Source organism: Achroia grisella, unplaced genomic scaffold (genome assembly GCF_030625045.1).
Source record: "Achroia grisella isolate CSIRO2021 unplaced genomic scaffold, CSIRO_AGI_Agris_v1 utg152, whole genome shotgun sequence".
NCBI classification, from domain to species: domain Eukaryota; kingdom Metazoa; phylum Arthropoda; class Insecta; order Lepidoptera; family Pyralidae; genus Achroia; species Achroia grisella.
In genome coordinates, this window is record NW_026712648.1 from 707,658 (window position 1) to 730,723 (window position 23,066).

Consider the following 23,066-nt stretch of genomic DNA (forward strand, 5'->3'; position numbering starts at 1 on the left):
AGTTGTGTTTTAATGTTTGTGACATCGTCTGCATGGGTACCTAACTGTCTCACTCTTCTCTGATTTCTATGTGTTTCGGTTATCGGTTGAAATCATCATGTCCTGACAGAGAACATCCCTCCGGAATGGCAACATTTGAGTTCATGTACATATATAGGCGACGGTTATCACTAACCGTAGGCTTACAATTACAGTTATATAGGCAATACCCTAAATCATTATTGGCAATTTATAATAGTTTTGATTCTTATTCTACTATGAGGAAATCTCTATAAATCGTAATTGGCTTTAAGACATGTTTTTGTCTCAAAAGCGTTCGTAAATTACAGTAAATCTACATCAATTAATTGGAACATATAATGAACTCAAAAATATCCATCTATTTAGCAGTGCTATATTTAACTACACTTACAATTCATTCTCTTATAATTTTACATACCTCTGTGAGAAAACTATGGAAGCAACTACATTTTCACCCTTGTCATATTACCCCATTAAATAGTATTTAGTATGGTTAGTTAATGTAGCCATTAGGTGTACAGTCTAGATATTGGTAGACATAAAACGGAATTCACTCTGTTAGGTTACATGACAACTGTGAAAGTGATCTTTCATCAAGACATATGACATCCTCAATTTTCATTAAAAGAACATAATTAATCTTCGTTTTTGTACGCCTGTATTTAAATGCCTATTTTATGGAGGTTAGATAATATTGCAATAAATTTACAGATAAATGTGCCCAGTGTTCTTACTGTAAAATTATATCTTTTATTTTTTTATCTGTCACGCTTTACTTGGTTATCTTTTCAATAACTACTATACTTTTGCAGCTGCTTAATGTAGTATTCCTTGGTCTACAATTTAGATAGTGAAATTGTACTCTTACCAAAAAATAACTACCTTATAGTATCTACCTACTTAATTCATGTATTTTTTTTCGTAATTCCTTTGTTGTCTTTATTCATAATTCCATTTTTATCAAGGGATGTTTTGGTATGTCACATTTATACCTATATATATAAACTATTACTAAATAATGGATTCATGTTTCCGTGGTGTTTGAACTCGTGTCTCATTGGAATGATTATTGAAAGAGTACCTAATTCATACACCGGTAAAGATTTTTTTTCATTTACTTAGCATTTGCACTTCGTATAGATTAGTGCGGCTGGTGTTTAAATTCCACGCGTGTTAAGGAAAGAAAGTATGGAGGTATAAGGTAAAACGTTAACAAATTTAGTATTAAAAAAAACAAGATGAGTGAAGGTTCTCTAGATATTAATTTAAAAATTAAAACGGTTCCGAAGTACTCTATCTTTTTAATTTCGCTTAGCTTTTTTCTTTTCAACAACACTCTTCTTCTTGCTACAGCAAATTGATCTTATTAATGTAACCTTAACTATTAATACTGCAAAAACTATTAAAAATACGAATGCGATATCTAAATTGAGGTATTGATATAGAGGAACATCAGCGGCAGCAGTCCTGAAGGTGAACTTGGAGTTACGGGCGGCGTATTCAGTCCAGTAGACAGCTGTGTCTAAGGGAGACATGGGCCTGTCGTGCCAGGCTCTCGATAAATCTTTAACATTTTTATGAAATCTGCAACAAATGTTTGTTACTTAATAATATTCAAAAGATAAATAATAGCTTTCAATTATTTGTGATTTTTAGAACATACGTAGGTAGGTATATGAATAAAGAAATTAAAATTATAGGACTAATTGACAAAAGCCAATTTAATAAAAACATATTTTGTAAATACCAACGAAAATAAATATTTGATAAAGATTTTGATTTTAGAAAATGTCTTACATTAATTATTTATCAATTTTGTAATCAAATTTGTAATGTTTAATAACCATCATATGGAAATTATGGAAATTCATAGTATAGTGTCTTCTGATGATTCTTTATCACAATACATTCATATTTTTGCCTTTACACTGTCTTTATGTACTTAATGTTTCAAAATACTCTTATATATCGCGACAGGCGACACACGCAAGTGAACATATTAATTACTGCAAAAGTATATTGTTTATTAATATTGGCAAAGTTATTATATACATACAATAATGTCCTCATTTGAGAATTTGGCAGATTTCAGTTGGGTTGGTTGGAAGAAAATAGTGAAATACTTACTTAGGATCTAATACTCTTCTGAAGGCTGCCAGCAAATTTTCTTTAGTGAGATCTCTAACATGCAGTTGAACTCCTAGACCACTTTCCTCTATTGACGCACCGTTGGATGGTTGGTCACCAAGTATTGGCATAGCCACCATCGGTACTCCGTAATGAAGAGCCTCTGTTGTTCCTCCCATTCCAGCATGCGAATAAAAGGCAAGAGTTTTCGGATGTGCTGTTAATTAAATTAGAAAATATTTTGTCAATTTTCATGTTATAAATTGTTCTACTATTTTTAATCTATTTAAAAGTTTAATATATAAGTAATCTACATAACTATTGTTTTAGTATAGCTACATAATTGTATACAGTTTTTGTGTTCAATTAGCATAAGAATATTACTTCAATGCCCATCTACTTATTTCTCACACGTTTTTTCTAAATTGAAAGAATATGGGCAGGGGCAGAATTAACAGATTTTTGGAATAATTCAATACCGTACCGTACCGTATTTTATATTACAATAGCATAGGTAAATTTCTCAGAATAATATAGTTTTTGCGTCTAAATAGCTATTTAATAAAATTTGAACTGAATAAATGGTAGGTTTAGTTTGGAGTAAGCAATACATTGTGATTTTATTATACCTATTAAAGGAAATTTTATATTTTTACTGTACGCCGATGGCATCAGGAACTAAAATAGCACTAACTGAAACTGGTATAGTCAATACTATTGAATTTGGTGACGCAATGTCCGTCTTTATTACAAAGAAGAATTCTCTAATAGAATAACTACAACGGAGGCGATGAGAAAATGTTCTGCATCTGACCTTATACGAAATGGCCGGGATGGGGATGTAAATGTTTTGTCAGAGCTATATGCTACAAGATTATATTTGTAGTTAGAAACGTAAAACATGAAGCACACCAGAAAAGAAATTACTGTTATTTCGCCCATCCTTTGTCATATTAGTGAAGACTCTACATATAAGATATAGGCTTCTCTTTGTGCAATATCACTCATTGTTCATTTGAGCACTGAATGAGAATATTCTTTTACCATATGTCAAGAATAGTTCTAAAGTAATTTTAGACTAGACTTTTGGACTTTTTTTATTACTAACAATGGAATATAAATTCGTAATTCATAAAGGACAGCGTAGGTGAGGAAAGCCTAAAGCCTCATGCTCTACCTACCCTTTTAAACCATTTGTTGCCGATGATTTATTTTTAATGCAGTGTTAAACTTGTTGTGCGCGAGTTTGCTGCTGATTTTTTCTTTATCGAGCAGATATCTATAATAATCTGAAAAAGTGGGTCTAATTAGGGCCCACAATGAACAAAGTGGACTTCCGTGAGCCCGTGATAGTCATCGTCATCTTTTGCTACGTATCTTAAACTTAGGTCCAACACATAATAGTTGGACTTCCAAATTGATTTCATTAATATGTATTTGTTATACGATAAAAAATATGTAAATTACTTCGTTTTATTTTATTATCGGAACCTTTTTAAGTCAGCGAGTTTTTATTTAGTGACTGAAATAACTGTCGCAACGTATCAATATCCTGAGAAAATCATTTGATACTTCGAAGATTATTGAAAAACCACGGTCAATCGGTTGCATTAGTTTTTGCCCCCACGTATAATCCTATTAATATATACTTATTCGTAATAAGTAACAGACACAAAAAAATGTTTATCTTCAGTTAGTATACAACTAAAATTTTATTTGTAATGGTTATCGCAAAAGATAAGAAAGTCTATATTTATTTACTTAAATACCACGGCTCTACCGGCGTTTCGTCCATTTAAAATAGTTTTACTTACCTAAAATATCTACTTGGGGTAACCATTTCGATACATAAAGTTTGTTTTTATGCGCTAATACAGCATTACTTTCCCATTTCCAAATAAATCTTTGGGGCAGCTCAGCCATAGCGCTTGTAATAACTTTGATTTGTTCTTCAGTCATTGACGAACTTTTTACCACGGAGCCAAAATTAATATAAATGACACCATGCTCAGCTTCTTCTACAAATCTTTTCAAGTCCTGTAATTGCATTAAAGATAAAAATTAACGCTGATTTCCATTAAGTAATGAATAGATAAATAAATAACCTATTTAATTATCTATATAATTAATCACTAATATGATTTCTCATTATTATATCCGCCTAGGCATATTAATTGCTACCTAAATGCGATTTATTATAAAAAGTAATAAGTATAAGTTGATACAATAATTTGCTGAACGTCATATTCTTGCTTTGCTGTATGCAACTAAAATGGTTGCTGCAAATTAGATAATGTTCTTATATTTATAAGAAATATTATTACATAAAAGATAATTAGAGCCGACTAATTCACGAGATCAAATACGACTGAAAAAAAATGTGAATGATTGTTAATCAGCTTCTAGTTTTATAATAATAATATCAGTGAAATTTACATTGAATTACAAATTTATATTCAAATGATTAAGGTATGTGAATACAATTGGGTTATCTATTTACTTATAAAATTCTGGTTTAGCGATGTTTTGGTACCATTTAGAATAATGGCCCTAATAATTCACAAGGAATATTTTTATTCATTACATTTGAAGTGAGAACCTACCACTTACTTGGATATATTTAGAGTTAGGTCTAAACGTTTCCTTAATGTGTCATAATGTTTGTTGATCCAGTCGTAAAAAACTAACTCTAGTGTTACTTAAAACGTTAAACGATTATTATTAATATATAATAATGAGATGACTGTTATTTAATTGATTATTATTCACTAATAAACTTACTTGAGGCAATGGTTTCGCCTTAGGTACATGATAACCACCTACTTCAATTACGTTCGATGGGAATAATCTTGACCCAGTAAGGACAAAATGATGTCCTAGGAGTAGATATTTAATCTCACGTGCCAAGTCTTCTAAGGGTGGGATGTCATCAAAATACTTAGAAAGTGCAATTTGATTATTTCTTTGTGCATAGAATTTGTATATTAGTCTGAACCAAAGGTCGAAAAATGCAACTTCTACTCGCTGAAGCAAAGAAGTCCTCGTTCCCCCTTCCGTGAAGTGAAATGGAACGTAGGACGGATTGAATGGAATTCCGAATCTTTGGTAGTGCCAAGGCATTAATACATGACTGGTTACTCCTACAACTGGAACGTTTAACTTATACGCTATTCCCAGTCCGCAATCACTATTAAATTGTTCTAACACAGCCACATCAAACTTCGCTTTTTCTTTAATCAATCTCTGCACTTGTTCGTTCGCTAACATTGTTTCACAGTTCAATACACCCATATTTGTGAGGAAGTAACTTATCCCGAATAAATAAAGATATGATCTATCTACAACTGGCATGCTATTTTCAATCGCTTCGATATTCTGATCCAGGTTTATGTCATGATAATTACTGAGAGGCTGCGTTTCCGGAAAGTATGAAATAACAGTTACATTGTGACCTCTTCTTGCTAATTCTTGTAAATAAGTTTTGAAAACTATAAAATGACTTTTTCCTTGATATGGAAATATAGCCAAAATATTGTATGCACTAGTTGTAAATATTTGAACAATTAGTAGGAACGCTAAGGCTATAAAAATAACCTTCATTGTTGCCAAGGCCGTGATTCGTGTTCACAGCGCGATAATGAGCCGTCCACGCTCTAATAGATCACGTTTGTAACTGCCTATTTGTGCCTATAGCTTTATATCCCTCTAGTCGTAACAAAATGCCGGTGAATATGAGTTTACTGATAGATTACACGTTCATTTAAATTGGATAAGAAATTGAGAAGCGATTACGAAATGTCTCTTTGTTTGGTATTGTAATGGAGAAACGAATACCGAATGTATATAATTTTTGTAATGATGAAGACGACGAAAACTTTTTTTCCGCGTTTTGATAGAGTTATACTCTCAGTGATGGTAATATAATATAAAAACATTGTCAAACTTAACAAAAAAACTGAACGTGAAACACTAAAAGCTGTGTATTTTGACAAACAAAATCACTCGATCAAGCGCAAACGGTAGAGTCAATTAAACCTTTACTTTAGTTGTGTAATAACTTGTAATTGTAAAGATAAGCATGTATAACTATATTGTAATATGAAGGTCAACTAAAGCACAGAATCGAGAGTAAATAAAAATTGCACTTAAGTTACGTAGATACCAGTTTTAGGTTCCATCCGACTGATGCACTTGTTCTTTTTATATAAATTATCGAATTTTATAACTTTTAACTAAATAAACACATTATTACTAATGTCGTACCTAGATGGTTGACGATCTCGGTGATCTAGTGACAAATAGCATTCCCTTTCAATTACCTACCTTTAGTATGATCCCCACACGATACATACTTATTAGATATATACATACATATTCCGAAGTATTATTTGAGTGTTATATTTTATTATCAATGTATGTTATTTATAATATACCACATATTTATAAAAAATGTATTAAAGTAAGACTATCAGTTGTATCCATATATAATAGTTAGTAGTACTTATAGACTACATGGTGCAGTGCCAGTACTAAAATCTTATTTATTCATAGGTAAGTTCCAGTAAAGAGTACAATATTTATCTATATTTCGTATAAAGGTCGAAAGTGCTATATAACATTGAGTAGAACTTTATAATGATAATACAGCCGTATGACGATGCAAGTATCAGACTATAGTATTATCTTATCTGGTTGTAGCTCAAATGTTACATCTGTATCACATTTTGTACATTGTATAATTTATTTATTAACCAACGTTGCATGTTACCTTAATGACCAAAAAGTTGAAGCGATTTTTTGGAGTAATGGAATATGGAAGACATTTATTTCTTTATGTCTAATTAAAATAGGAATGTTATTATTCGAAAATATAAATAGATTTTCGATATTGCCATTATATTTTTTTAGTTAGGTATGTTAAATCTTGCTCATAAGTACATATTCTTTTGCTCAACATAATTAGTTATATTTAAAGTTTTAATAAAAAGTGTGATGACTTAATGAATGATGATACTAAATTTTATTAGCTCATTGAACATTTATGACAACATAATATCAACTTATAAATCTCGAATGACTTTAACTTTAAATCTGTCAAATAAAACTTTTCGTGGCAATTAACAGGCAAGACTGATGGGGGATACTATCATCAGTAACAAACATAATTAATCCGAAATACAACAGTAGGTTTGCGGTATATCAGTTTGGATACAAATTATACAGACATACTCAGCGATAACTGTAAAATTAAACAGTAAAATTGACTTAATTATTTTATTTGCAATCTTATCCATATTATTAAATAATTCCTTACACACCAAAGAAGCATTTCCTATGGAAAATCATTTGCTCAATATAAAATTAATATGTAACATTTCCTCAATTAATCCCATTAAAAATTTCTACTAATTCTTAAAACTATTTTGCTGTATGTCTTACGAAAATGGAAGACAAAAATTTAATTTCACAAAATATATTGATACAATAAGGATGCCGATGACTACGCCTATTATGTCAAGACATAAGTATTGATAAAAAGGTACATTTGCTGAAGCTGCCCTAAAAGTGAAGTTTCCATTGCGCGCTGCATATTCTGTCCAGAAGATTGCTGTGTCCATTGGAGACAAGGGGCGGTCGTGCCACACCTTGGATAGTTCTTTTACGTTTTCTCTGAATCTAAAACAAATACACAAATGCTTTAAATTAAAATATAAACTTATAAATGACCAACAACTGATACAATTCTAATAACGGCCACTGATTTATCCGTAATGAAAATAAAACCTTTATTAAATTTAAGAAATCTGATCTGCTGTTAATCTAGTAAGAAGTAATGGTTCGAGAAATTAAATTTTAAATTTAATTTCAATCAATGAAGCATGGTTCAAAATTAATATACACAACCAAAATGATTTTGATTTGATTAAATTATTATTTTATTTTCAGTTTGGTGCCATAATAACTATAGTTTCGATTCGTAATAGTAGGTTTCTTATAACACATCTTAAACACACATCTAAATATGAGAAAACAAAAATAGTCATGGCATAAAATAATTCTTAAAGATTTGCGAATAATAAGCTTGTGCCATTCACAACAAAGTCATCGAGTCTCAAGAAAAGCTATTTTTGTCTACAATAGTAGGTTTATACATCGAAAGCACGCTAATAAGTAACAATCATACACATGAATAAAAAGGTTTGCTTCCTGGGAGAAATCAAATCTGCTACTATCGGAAGTAAAGCAATGATGCTAACCTAGATCTAACCGAGCCCGCTTGCCGCTCTGCCGCATGCCAAAATAGCTTGTATGTATATTTAACAATAGGCTAGCTCTATGGTTATTGGTAAAGTTCATTTCTTCTTACTACTACCCTTCATTTACAATGTACCTACCACCTGAAATTATACACTTACTTAGGGTCGAGCACTATCCTGAATTTTTCTAATAGGGTTTCTGCAGTTAATTCATTGAATTCTATCTGTACTCCAAGTCCGCTTTCTTCAATGGCTGCTGCGTTTACAGGCTGGTCTCCGAAAATTGGCATTCCGACCATAGGTACACCGTGATGTATGGCCTCAGTAGTTCCCAGTAAACCACAATGGGAATAAAATGCTAGTACGTTAGAGTGACCTACCATAAAAAAATTTACAAAATATTAATATTTCATATAACTCACATATTATACATGTAATGGCAAAGAAATTGCCATAGTAGATTGCGGTAAGTTGTAAAAATCTTTTTTAAACATATACAGCATTGTTGTTACGTCTATGAAAAATTGACACAAACGTAACGTCCTGCGATTTCTCATACGTTCTAATCAAATTTACTGAATACAACTGCAAGTCCAAATGGGACAACCAGAGCTAGCCAGAATCAAATTTATGATATTTGGGATCGTTCTAAATATAAATTATGATACTGAATAAAATCAAATACATGATTTGATTTTATTCAACCCATTACTAAATTATGGGTGTGGTAAAATAACAGGGTAAACAATCCTTTAAAGAGACATCAGAGAAATGATTACTATAATGATTTACCATTTATATGATCTTAGCAAGAATTTAAATTTAATCACGTTAACATTATATATATCTGTAGTAATAATAAATTCAAGTTCACTTGCAACAAAATTAAAAAATTCATGTCATTTTTCTGTACTAAGTCGAGTTTATACAGTTTTTTACTATCAAATATTGTGATACAAACCCAGTATATCGTTTTGTGGTAGCCATTTTGAAAAGAAAATATTTTTTGAATTAGCGTCCGGTAAGTCATTTTCTTCCCATTTCCATATGACTCTTTGTGGCAACTGAGATAATGCTCCAATAATAGCTTCAATTTTTTCATTTGGTGTCGAAGTAGCTCTTAAAAGTGATCCAAAACTAATGTAAATAACGCCATTTTCAGAATCCTCTATAAACTTTCTTATATCCTGAAACCGGTAACCAGTGAATATTAAAAATTTTTAGAATATGAATTAAGTAGTAAAGTGCTGAGATGAGACATTTTTATAAGTAGGTATATGAACATTTTATTTTTACTAATTATGACGATTTTACAAAAGGAAGTAGGAGTTTAAAAGTTATTAGAACAGAGTGAGACCCAAATAGAAGATTTAATAAAGGCAAATCGTAGTCGAATGATTTGAAAAAAATAGTTAAAAATATGTAATAACATAAAAAATTAAATTTTAAATAATTACATTAATTTCTCACAAGACTTGTATTGAAGAGAAAATAGAAAATGACAACTAAAAGGCATGTTTGAATGTAAATTTATGTTTAACCTTTGGCTGCGTAATTATATGTACTAAAAATATACTCAAACTCAGTTTTTCTTTATTTAATCAATTTCAGTAACATAGTCCAGTTTCCATACTTAGTAGAAAATACTATTTACCAGTCACTTTAATTATTTAGCTATTCTATATTATCTAGGTATCGAGTATGTATATATGTATATATACATGAAAGTATAGACACTAATATTGCATAAGCTTTGATTGCATGGGATAAATCTTCAATAACTTTAAATGATGCTGAAGAAATGCTCTAAAGTATACGTATACATATATTGCAATATCCTATTCGCAGTACGTAAAAGTGAATTAAGTAGTACTTACTTCTGGCAAAGGTTTAGGCTTAGCAACATGAAATCCACCAACTTCTATGACATTTGATGGGAATATTTCAGAACCCATCATGGCGAAATTTTGGTATACTAGTAACAATTTAATATCCCGTCCTAGTTCTTCCAACGGGGGCACATCGTCGAAATATTGCGCTAACGTGTTTTCATCGATTCTCTGGCAGATTAATTTATAATGTATATTTGAAAAATAATAGAAAATTGCTCTTTCAACTCTTTGGTACAATGTAGGCCTGGTACCTCCTTCTAAGAACGTTAGCGGTATGTGTGATGGATTGTACCCAATACCAAATCTACTCATATGCCAAGGCATTATTTTGTGTGCTGCTATTCCAACTACGGGAGCTTTTAACTTGTACGCCAATCCCAAAGAACAATCACTGTTGAATTGTTCAGTCACTACAAGATCAAATTTCGTCTGAGTTTTCCATAAATTTTGTACATTTTCGTTTGACAGTAAAGTTTTGCAGTTTCTTCTACCCAAATCCGAAAATATAAAAGCAACTTCCTTTATTGCCCAGTACGATTTTTGAAGTGGAAGAGACTCTTCAAATACTTCAGTTTCGTCTTCCAATTTTATATCATAGTAATTATTAACAGGTATCTTTTGTGGGAAATGTGATATGACCGTCACTTCATGTCCTCGCTTGACCAGTTCAAGCAGGTAAGGTTCAAACACAAAAAAGTGACTTTTTCCTAAATGTGGAAACACTCCTAATATCCTTAACGCACGAGTTTCGTTATAATTAAAAAAAGATATTAACACAATAATTAACCACACAGTACTTGTCATTTTGCCTGATAAAAATATACAACTGTTTTATTTAGTTATGAAGTCGTATATAGATACGACTATAGATATAGATACTTATTAATTACTAGTGGTCCCGCCCTTGTTTGGCACCGTTGTACGTGATAGAAATCATATAAATAGATGTATGCATGTTATATTTTTTTAAAGGATGATAATGGAATGGTGCACCCGCCTGCGCTAACGGTTTACGCTGGCGGGGCACCAGTGGAGGATGATAGGATGAACATGAAGTCAGATCAGTTAGCCCAACGTGACAAATTCACCGGGAATGTATCACTATGGTTTCCGGGGGGAACCGCGTGGAGGTCGATCTGACATGGTACATTGCTAGCAATGGGATCGTTAGTCCACTTTACTAACAATTCCCTTCCCCCCTGCATGTTATATTACATACATCGTCCGGAAGTTTTTTTCGAGCAATGTAACCTAGTTATATATTTATTATTTCAAGTTATACTAATAGACCGGAACAAAAAACTTGTCAATTTATATCTTTGTTTGACTCTCTGCTGAAGTTAATACCTACCGTTAAAAAAAAAAAATATCCAATAAATAGCGGTACGCTAGCTAGCTGCCACTTTGTATTTAAACATACCGAGCAAAATGTGGACTTCACTAGTGAGGTATTCAACACATTGACAAATGACGAATGCGAATTTTTACGAATTTCGACTTCTTCTATATTTTTATTTGTATTTATATGCTTCCCGGAAAAAATAAATTCTAAATCTGTTGTGTGAATTAGAAGAAATAAACGGAGAAATAGGTAGACGTAAAGTAGGAAACATGGGAACTTTGTTTTTTGCACTTGTAGATCTAAGTAAACTATATTATATTACCTACTCTAAGTAATAGGTACTAAGATACTATAGTAGATATATTATGATGACATTGAAAATAGTATTTGCTTTCCTTAAAAAAACAGTATATTTGTAATAATATCAATTCGTTTGTAGAAGCTATATTAGATATCGATCTGAGTTTTATTATCAAGCATTAATCATTTTAATACTTTTTACGTGAATCCAACTGTTATCAGTAAATTGAAATAATTACGAATAGGTACTTTGTTTTATCTAGTAGTAAATGTATTTGGTTATTTTATTACAGTTATGCATATTAAGTTATGCAAGTTATAGACCAAAATTAAGTAATATTAAAATCTAGTATACAAATAGTATAAATTGCGGGGTTGTATGTGAGAACATGAAATATATAATAAACAGCTATTCCACTGGAAAATGAAAAAAGAGTAGATTATGTAATGTATGTAACCAATTAGCTGTTTAATTTTGTATATTTAAAATAAAAAAAAACAATAGAAAAAATGATATGAAGTCAAATTTGTATATTTTAATAAAGACATTTATATGTTGACAATAAATTTTATATATTTATGTATAATGTTTCCACATAACATGTTTCTGAGCTAACAGTGATATATCGATTCAAAATTTAGTTATGTACCTAAATAATAATTATACCATGTAGGTATTTTATCTATTTTAATTGCTTACAACAATGTTTAAATATAAGTAGGTATCAACAAATTATATAATATTTAATAATAATAGTAAAATTAAATTACGACAATAAAAGTAGACAATCTAATCTATATATTCCTATTATTCATTACAAACCAAACAAGCGATTCGAATGGATAAAAAGACTAGTACATAAAATCTTATTCTTTCTTAAATTTACTATTTTGCTGTTTACGTATTATGAAGATAGAAAATAAAGATTTAATAATATATATTAATATACTAATGACGCTAATGACTATGCATACTATGTCGAGACATAAGTATTGATATAAAGGCACATTTGCAGCTGAATTCCTAAATGTAAAGTTGCTATTACGCGCTGCAAATTCTGTCCAGAAGATAGCTGTTTCCATTGGAGATATAGGGCGGTCATGCCACACCTTCGATAGTTTTTTTACGTTTTCTCTAAATCTGAAACAATAGGATAATGAGAATGAGAACCTTAAATGAGACCCTAATCTTTTTAATACGTTTTGAATATCAGTAAGCATTTATTTACAGTACTTACGTAAGATTGTTATTAAAATTCAAATTTCGAAATAGTAGTAATTTATTTTATTTATTACCTTAACTACGACATAACTACAGTAAGAGAGATAGAATAGAGAAGAGATAATTTTATCTTATGTACGTAACGTAAAAATTAAAACGTATTTACGTTCCACGATGTTAGATAACCATATAATAGACAGTTAGTTGTCAAAATTTGAGTCAAGATATTTGTTTTCTGTGTAGATAATATTATAAATTGTTTTAATGATTTTATTGTTAATCAAAAATTAACCTATCCTCGGGATATTCTCTATAAATTTGTTTAATTATTTATTGTTATATTTGTATAATTTTACTTATTTATTTATTAATTTAGTTTGCCCTATATTTAAAATAATACCAAGCAGTCATTTATATTATGAGTGACTACGTTTTGATACATTTGATCGCTTCTTACGTATCCTACCATTGCACATAGACACACACACACTGATTAAAATTATAAGCTTACTTAGGATTTACTACTGTCTTGAATTTTTCCAATAGCGTTTCTTCAGTTAAATCTTTGAATTGTATTTGTACTCCAAGTCCGCTTTCTTCAATGGCTGCAGCGTTTATGGGTTGGTCTCCTAGAATTGGCATTCCAACCATGGGTACACCATGATGTATGGCCTCTGTAGTACCCAGTAAACCACAGTGCGAATAAAATGCTAGTACATTCGGGTGAGCTGCCATACAAATCACATTACAGATTAGTAAATTAATTTATACCACGTGTCATATTCTATAAAACGACGAACTAACTATAACTATAAACACCGGTAATTTACCGGCGTTTATAGTAAGTAAGTTTTCAGGATCGTCTGTAAGCCTCAATGTAATTTATGGCTTTCAAGTCATAATGCGGAAATGAACAGCATCACTGATTTGTAGAATTCGGATGAGTGCAAACAGCCTCCTAAACATTATAGCAAATATGTCGGATTATCCACTCCAGAGGCACTGGGCACCATTGCAATACTGCGGACCCAGTGCATTATCAATTGAAGTAACAAGGACATATATTATAATTTACTAACATAGTTTATAAATTGTTTTGTAACCAATAACCAATGTTTATAAATTAAGAAATAGCACCATAGACATTACAGTACTCTGTTACATGAGCAAAAACTTAGGTACATAAGTTTTTTAAACTTTCAAATTAATTAAGTAATATAATAAATTTGCATTTATGTCAGTAATCCCCAATGGTATAGTCGGAGACATATACCAACTGAACCAACATATGTACATTTCGCCAAGTATCAGAGATATTTTTACTCCAAATCAATCAATGTGATACTTGTCTTTATTTATTGGGTATCGTACTCCGTCAATAACTAATGATAAGAGTGTGATTTAACAACTGTTGCAGAGATAGCTATCTGTATATAATTTGAAGCATGTGTTACAATTATATAAGGTAAACATTTCGTAAAGAAAAATATTATAGTGTAACAAGATCACGATAGGAATGATCAATATCATTACTTACTTTTCCGTCATTATGTTTCCCAATCAGTCGTTGCCAATAAAAAAAATATTCACATTACGCACGAGGTGGGGCAGTAGTAATAGGAATTTTAATCAAGTTAATATTGCAGGTAAATTAAAATCTAAATATTTCCCTATTGCTTTTGCTGAATCTGAATGATTTTGTGTGAAAAGTTCAATATTGACAGTTTTTTACTGTTATGAACTGTCATACGAACCTAGAATATCGTTTTGGGGGAGCCACTTTGAAAAGTAAATATTCTTTGGGTTGGCACCCGGCAAGACGTTTTCTTCCCATTTCCATACTACTCTTTGTGGCAACTGAGATAATGCGCCAATAATAGCTTGAATTTTTTCAATTGGCGCCGACGTAGCTCTTAAAATTGATCCGAAACTAATGTAAATTACTCCATTTTCAGATTCTTCTATAAACTTACTCAATTCCTGAAATAATTAAATTAGAAGTATAGGGTAACTTATTAAAATTTTCTTATTTATTTTATTGTTTGTATAAAAACGTATAAAATTTATTTCAAAGAAGAACTAAATAGACTCGCCCCGGTTTCGCACGGCTGTACACGTATTATATGTATAAACCTTCCTCTTGAATCACTTTATTTATTAAAAAAATCCCGCATCAAAATCCGTTGCGTAGTTTTAAAGATTTAAGTATACACAGGGAAAGACAGCGACAGCGACTTTGTTTTATACTATGTAATGATGATTATATACAATATTATACAATGACTTTAGTGAAATATCTATTAATAATACTTACTTCTGGTAAAGGTTTAGGTTTAGCAACATGAAGTCCTCCGATTTCAATGATATTCGTTGGGAACATTTCGGAACTCATCATGGCGAAGTTTTGGTACACTAGCAACAATTTAACATCCCGCCCTAGTTCTTCCAACGGTGGCATATCGTCGAAATATTGCGCTAACGTGCTTTCATCCATTCTCTGGCTGAAGAATTTATAAAGTATCTTTGAGTAGTAATAGAAAATTGTTCTTTCAACTCTCTGGTACAATGTAGGCTTAGTACCTCCTTCTAAGAACATGAACGGTATGTATGATGGATTATACCCAATACCGAATCTACTCATATGCCAAGGCATTATTTTGTGTGACGTTATTCCAACTACGGGAGTTTTTAACTTGTACGCCAATCCCAACGAACAATCACTGTTGAATTGCTCAGTCACTACTAGATCAAATTTCGTATTTGTTTTCCATAAATTTTGTACATTTTCATTCGACAGCATAGTTTTACAGTCAGTTCTTCCATAATGGACAGCCATTAAAGTAATTTGGATTATAGTCCAGTACGATCTCTCAATCGGAAAAGAATCTTCAAATACGTTAATTTCGCCTGCCAAGTTTATATCCTTGTAATTATTAATTGGTAACTTTTGTGGAAAATGTGATATGACTGTCACCTCGTGGCCTCGGTTCGCCAGTTCAAGTAGATATGGTTGAAACACAAAGAAGTGACTTTTTCCTAAATGTGGAAACACTCCTAATATCTTTAACGCCTGAATTTCATTGTAATTAATAAGAGTTATTAACACACAAATCAAATACACAATACTTGTCATTTTGCCAGATTAATATATACGACTGTTTTGTTTAATTACGAAGTTGTATTTATATACTTAATAATTATCTAAGTGAACTACACAATGATGACATTGAAAAAAAATATTTGTAACGCTTATTTATTGTGTTTAATATTAATGTACATTCATCTACAGATGCCCCCAGAATTAATTATCGTTTTATTAGCATGAACCGACTGCTATCACTACATTAAAATAATTACATGTAGATACCTTGTTTTATCTAGCAGAAAAGTTTTACATATAGTTAACTCTAATACATTTAGCTATATGTCAAAATTTAATAAATAAGAGTAGATATCCAAAAGTGAGAATGTGGATAACTGTTTATTAAAGATTTTGTAATTAAATTACGACGAATATGTTTAGATACATCACAGTATTTTGATTCAGATCTTTAAGTATCATAAATATACTTAACAATACAAAATTGATCAGTGAAAGTGCTCTATAAAATATTTTTTAAAAGGAAAAATTCACTTAGTTTTTTCACGTTTTTAGACTCCTATATAAGTTTTAATAAATCATATATTTTGATTATATTATTTACTTACTAACATGCGTAATTATTGACATAATAAAAATATTGTTTTTAAGATAATTTAGATTACGTGAGCATATTTATTAATATCTGGCTGGTTTATTCCTTTTTTATTTCCTTTTCTTTTTTGTTAATTTTTTTAAACAAGGATACAAGATATTTGGTAAAAAGAACAAAAACAAGTATTAGCACAATGAATACAATTAGTACATCAAGACACCAGTATTGATAATAAGGCACATTGGCAGCAGCAGCTCTGAGAGTCAGGTTTCTATTGCGTGCCGCGAATTCAGTCCAGAAGATAGCAGTGTCCATAGCCGACATAGGTCGGTCATGCCATATCTTAGAAAGATGTTTTACGTTTTCTCTGAATCTGTAAAAGTACACAATAATGTGAATATATTAATTATTACTATATTGTGTTTTTAGTCTAGGGTACAAACGAGCTTGCATGACCAAACTAGTAGAAGATCTAGAGGAATATACACTTTTCATGAATTTTTCAAAATCGTATTATTTAGATATATATAATAATATTCTCAATATCTATAGAAATATATTTTTAATAAACCACTGCAATTGATATCTCAATATAACCAGACCACTGATACAAATAGTTTTTTTTGTATATTTATATTATACTAACATAAGCGATATATACTAACGACGACAATCTATTGTACCACGCGAGGAATGAAACCCGCGACTATTGGAAGTCAAATGGGTTAAACAGCTTATAATTTATGTATTAATGTATTTAGATTGGAAATTTAAGGTTTCCAACAAAATTTGGTCTAATAAGGCTTCGAATAATGATGACGCGGATATGCTTTTTTTATATAATTGGAATGGAAAACAAGTAACGACCGATGGTAAGCGAAACCCGTCGCTTATATATGTAAATACATGATATTACTCATACGTTGCCACTTCAGAGAATAAGTTATCGTATCCTGTAATTTCACTACTACGAATACTTTTTAGTACTTTTACGTCGAGATTTTCGTTCAAACCACACACACTTGCTCTCGCACAGTCTTAGGAACACAGTCTTGCTAAGGTAGCAGTTATTCCGTAGATTTTAGCATCATGTGATTTTAGTGTTACAAGTACCAATCTAAAAATAATATAATTTCTGTATATATGTATAGCTATAATAGATTTTGTCTGTGGTTTGGTCTACATGTATTCGAATTACTAATTTATTTCACTGGAACATATTAACCAGTATTTCTATTTGTGTTCCAAAATTTCACTCAAAGCCGTTTAAGAGATTATAATAATTGAATACCATCATGAACATACATACTAATATAATTATTCCATTACCCAAATTTAATTTAGATTAAACATATTTAACTTAAATATATTTAGTACCTAAAATAAGATAAGTTTATATTATATAGATATTGTTACTGGAAATAATTAATATTCATTGCTTGTTGCTTTTTTTAAATATAGTAATATATGACTAATTCCAGAAAGAAATACTGAAAATCCAAAAAATATTCTTAGATAAAACATATTTTTTTAAATGATACATTTAATTATTATCTCTTATCCCTACTTCTACAGCTGCATGAAATCGAGTAGAGAAAAGAGAATGTTAAGGATTTTGTACAGAAGTGAAAATATTATTTATTGATTATTATTCTAATTAATAATCGAATATAAAATTTATTTATTCTCTCCACAAACATGTAAAGTTAATGACAAATACGAACTTATGGAGAAGTGATGCCCACGGGCATGATACAGATTCTTCGGATACCTAGCACGCTAGGTATCCGAAGAATCTGTATCATCAGGTATTCTATCTCCACTACATTTTATGGTTTAAAAGTTACATGAACAATTAAAGAAGGATGCTTAGAATTAAATAAAAATACCGAATAGGTGCAACATAATTTAGGGATGATTCCTCAGTATGATAATAATAATATATTGTTGATTTATGTTAAACATTTAATAAATATAAAAGTATCCAGCAGAAAAATAGAATGCATTAATTTTTCGGTCTCAGTGAGATTTTGTTAACTAGTCTATTACCAGTTTTTTGTAAAGTAAATCTTTAGAAAAGACACCGAAATGCTATATTAAGGCAAGGTTTCGTCTTGTTTATGGGATAGTACTATGCTAAGGTGACGCTAAGGTGAAATTTACATACATATATAGTAGGGCGACAAGTACTTACTTGGGATCCAATACCATTCTCAATTTTGCCAAAAGTTTATCTTTAGTAAGCTCATTAATTTGAATTTGCTGTCCAAGACCACTTTCCTCTACAGCGGCAGCATTCGCTGGTTGATCTCCGAATATTGGCATTGCTACCATTGGTACACCATGATGTATAGCTTCTGTAGTACTCAATAATCCACAGTGAGAAAAGAAAGCAATCACATTAGGATGAGCTGAAATCATAGTGTTATTTTTATTTCATTTATAGTTAAGGAAATGGAAATTGTTTATCAAATTGGAATTGCTTAACTTAGAAATAAAACCCTAACAACAGAAGTTCATAGCCAAGCATGCTCGCTTGCATTTAAAATATTCAGTACATAAATAAATTATATAACTCCGTAAATTGAAATTTCGCCTCCTGATGTTCAAAGCAAGTCTGTATTGCTGTTTGTGACAATTCGGAATAATCTCATAATTTTTTTCCTTCTTTTATGTAAAGAAAGTATTTGATATCAAATACTTTCTTCACATAAAAGAAGGATTAAAATAGTGAATTTTAAATGTTGTAGTTTTATTCATCAGACTGGGAGAATTTATTAGTGTTGTACAAACCCAGTATGTCATTTTGCGGCATCCATTTGGACAAGTAAATATTTTTTGCACCGCCAAGAGGGGTTTTATCTTCCCATTTCCATATAACTCTTTGCGGTAATTCGGAAAGAGCATCAATAATAGCCTTAAGTTTATCTGTTGGCATTGTCGTTGCTTTTAACATAGACCCAAAGCTGATATAAATTACGCCTTGGTCCGATTCCTTAATAAACTTTCTTAAATCCTGTGAAAGTAATTATAAAATTAGCGAACGTTTTCGATATTTGTTGTTATCTTATGGAAATACATGAACAACGTTTAAATTTGATTGGGGAATTGCATGCAGGACCTCTCTGCATGGGAACTAACTTAGCTATTCTTGTCGCGCAGTTTCTTGTTTTGCAAAGTGTATTGCTGATTGAAATGAGAGAATACAATACAAAACAGATTTACAGAGTTACCAATATGTATAATATCTTAATTTGTTTTTATTTAAATTGTACATATTGCTCTGGAGATGGACCCAAATAACTGCAACACAGTTTTTTACAAACTAATGTAGTTGTTTACGTTTAACATGTCATTGTAATAATTTTTTATTCATTTGAATAAATTCTTCAATTCTTAATACTATGAATCATTATTTTATTTACAAACAAACATATAGTATGTAACTTAATGGCCACTACAACATATAAAATGCACTGATATATACAGGTTCAAACGGTCGTAGAAATTATTAAGTACTTATGATTTAATTTTAGATACTGTTTAAATTGTAGGTAGTTAGGAATTAAAATTATAAATTAAATATATTCATCGTACGACAATACTACTGATACGGATGTCAATAAAAGTATTACAAAAATAAAGCTACAAATATTTACATTCAGTTATCACCTTAATAAGCCATGACTTGAGCTATGTTAGACACTTACCTCAGGCAACGCTTGCGGTTTATCTACGTGAAGTCCTCCAATTTCTATGACATTTGATGGAAATATATGAGAACCCATCATTGCGAAATTCTGATATACTAACATTAATTTAATATCTCGAGCTAAATCCTCCAACGGCGGTATATCATCAAAATATTGTGCTAATGTTTTTTCATCGATTTTCTGACAGAAATATTTATACAAAATGTTAAAGTAATTATGAAAAATAACTCTTTCAAATCTTTGGTACAATGTGGGTTTGGTTCCTCCTTCCAAAAATGAAAATGCTGTGTGTGAAGGATTATATACAATACCGAATCTGCTCATATGCCAAGGCATAATTTTGTGGGATGTTATTCCAATAACTGGTGCTTTCAATTTGTGAGCCAATCCTAAGTAACAGTCACTGTTAAATTGCTCCACTACCACAAGATCAAACTTCGCTTGGTTTTTCCATAAGAGTTGTACATTTTCATCCGCCATTACTAATTTGCAGTTATCAGTTCCAGATTTCACCAAGAATAAACTGATTCCAATTATACTCCAATAAGATCGATGCAATGAAAAAACATCCATTAACACTTTACTTTTACCTGCTAAACTGATGTCATGATAATTTTGAACTGGCATTTTTTGAGGAAAATGAGAAATAACTGTCACATTGTGTCCACGTTTCGCTAATTCGAGCATATAAGGATTAAATACGAATGAGTGACTCTTTCCTTCAAAAGGGAATACTCCTAAAATGTTTAGCAATTGCACTTCATTAAATAGAATTGTAGTTAATATCAAAATGGCGAAACACGTGTGAACTTCCATGTTTCCTTGTTACGACTCACGAGAAGGCATCCAGTTAGTTGTATTAGAAGTGAGTAAAGATCATATGTATAGTTATCTATTATTGTACAAAACAGGGCCGGCTTTTATTTACATATATACTTTATTTATATATATATATATATATATATATATGTAAATAAAAACGGAGTGTCTGTTTGTAATACTGAAATAACCATTTTTTACTACTTGTATATCAATATGAATACGGTACATACACCAAAATATAATTTTTTTCAATTTTTGTCTGTCTGTTTGTTCAGGCTGGTTTAATCTCTGAAATGGCTGGACCTTTTTTGACGGAACTTTTATTGGCAGGTAGCTGATGTAATAAGGGGTAACTTAGGCTACTTTTATTTTAGAAAAAAAAAAGTTAAATTCCACGCGGACAACGACGCGGGTACATCATCATCATCTGCTTCTTCAGATGTTGGGTACAGCTAATTAGAAATATGTATGGAAAGTATATTTCCGTAACCGACTGTATAATATGACGATTTACGATAATAAAGCAAGAGACGTGTGTAAAAAACGGCTACGATTTGACAAAGTAGTTACTAGCTAATTGCGTAATGACATAGATTTTTAAAATAATTGCTGTTTATGTACATGTAGATTACAATAGATACTAAAAGAACCAATTCAAAATTAAATACATTTAATGTACCTAGTTCTAAATCTGTATTAAATACCTACCTATCTAAGATTCAATATAGACAACTGCATACCTGTAACAATACTAATACTTCTTTAAAAAAACATGTGGACCTTGAAAACTCAACTCCTTTACTGTAACGTCACTCGTTGTTGAAGTTACTGCAATTGTATGTGATATACTAAATAATGATAAACTAAATTCAAGATTTTCTAAACTAAGGTATCTAAGCTGAGAACAGAAACATTATGAGTATTTAATTGAATTAGTGCTAATTTGTGGTTTGTATTCACACACTTAAACTTAAAAATGTAAAGTAATAATAAAATTATTTAAAAGAGCAACACGCAAGTTTCTTGCTCGTTCTTCTTGTGATGAGACAGCTTTCCGAACGAGCGGTAGATTAAAAAAAATGTAATGACTATTCAAAAGTGCTTCAGTGTAAGTTTATTTGAATAAATGATTTTCTATTCTATTCTATTCTATTCTATTATTCTGTTATAAATTATAATGTAATTTATGTGGCAGATTTTTTTTATCTAAATATATGCTTGGTTGCATATATTTAGATAAAAAAAATTACTAATTTTTTTTAAATTATATGATGTCTTATTGAAAAACAATTGAATTTGTAAAAATAACTCAATTTTTATTTAAATTATATCCACATATTTTTCGTACGTTATATTCACTTTTGTATTTATACTTACATACTCCGCCTCTGAATCCATTGAAAGAGTGATAATAAAGGTCCACGTGGTCGTCGACACCACTGACGATAATAGTAATAGATGTAATATTATATTATCTGTGGTAATAGTGACTGTGGACATTTTTTTAAAATACTAAAAATAGGTACAGGGTCACGGTTATAGTTATTAGATAAATATAAAATAGTAGGTCATAAGTTTGAATAAAAAAGAAAAATTGAAACACCTCTAATGAGCAAAGCCACACTAAGTGATTAGTATATCACCTCAAATTCCATTGACGCGGGTTCGATTCTTT

At 30.6% G+C, this 23,066-nt stretch overlaps 1 protein-coding gene across 1 annotated transcript; it reads right to left on the bottom strand.

The window, feature by feature from the left end:
• Nucleotides 1-1,280: 1,280 nt before the first annotated feature.
• Nucleotides 1,281-21,385, bottom strand: LOC131840922 (uncharacterized). The gene is made up of 12 exons (XM_059189135.1): nt 20,567-21,385; nt 19,650-19,872; nt 19,051-19,267; nt 16,977-17,229; nt 15,476-16,231; nt 9,367-9,592; nt 8,565-8,781; nt 7,588-7,824; nt 4,930-5,767; nt 3,963-4,185; nt 2,149-2,365; nt 1,281-1,605 (listed from the first exon to the last, which is right to left on the bottom strand). The coding sequence occupies exons 1-12, from the start codon at nt 21,383-21,385 to the stop codon at nt 1,323-1,325; spliced, it is 4,509 nt and encodes a 1,502-aa protein (XP_059045118.1). The 3' UTR covers nt 1,281-1,322.
• Nucleotides 21,386-23,066: the final 1,681 nt, after the last annotated feature.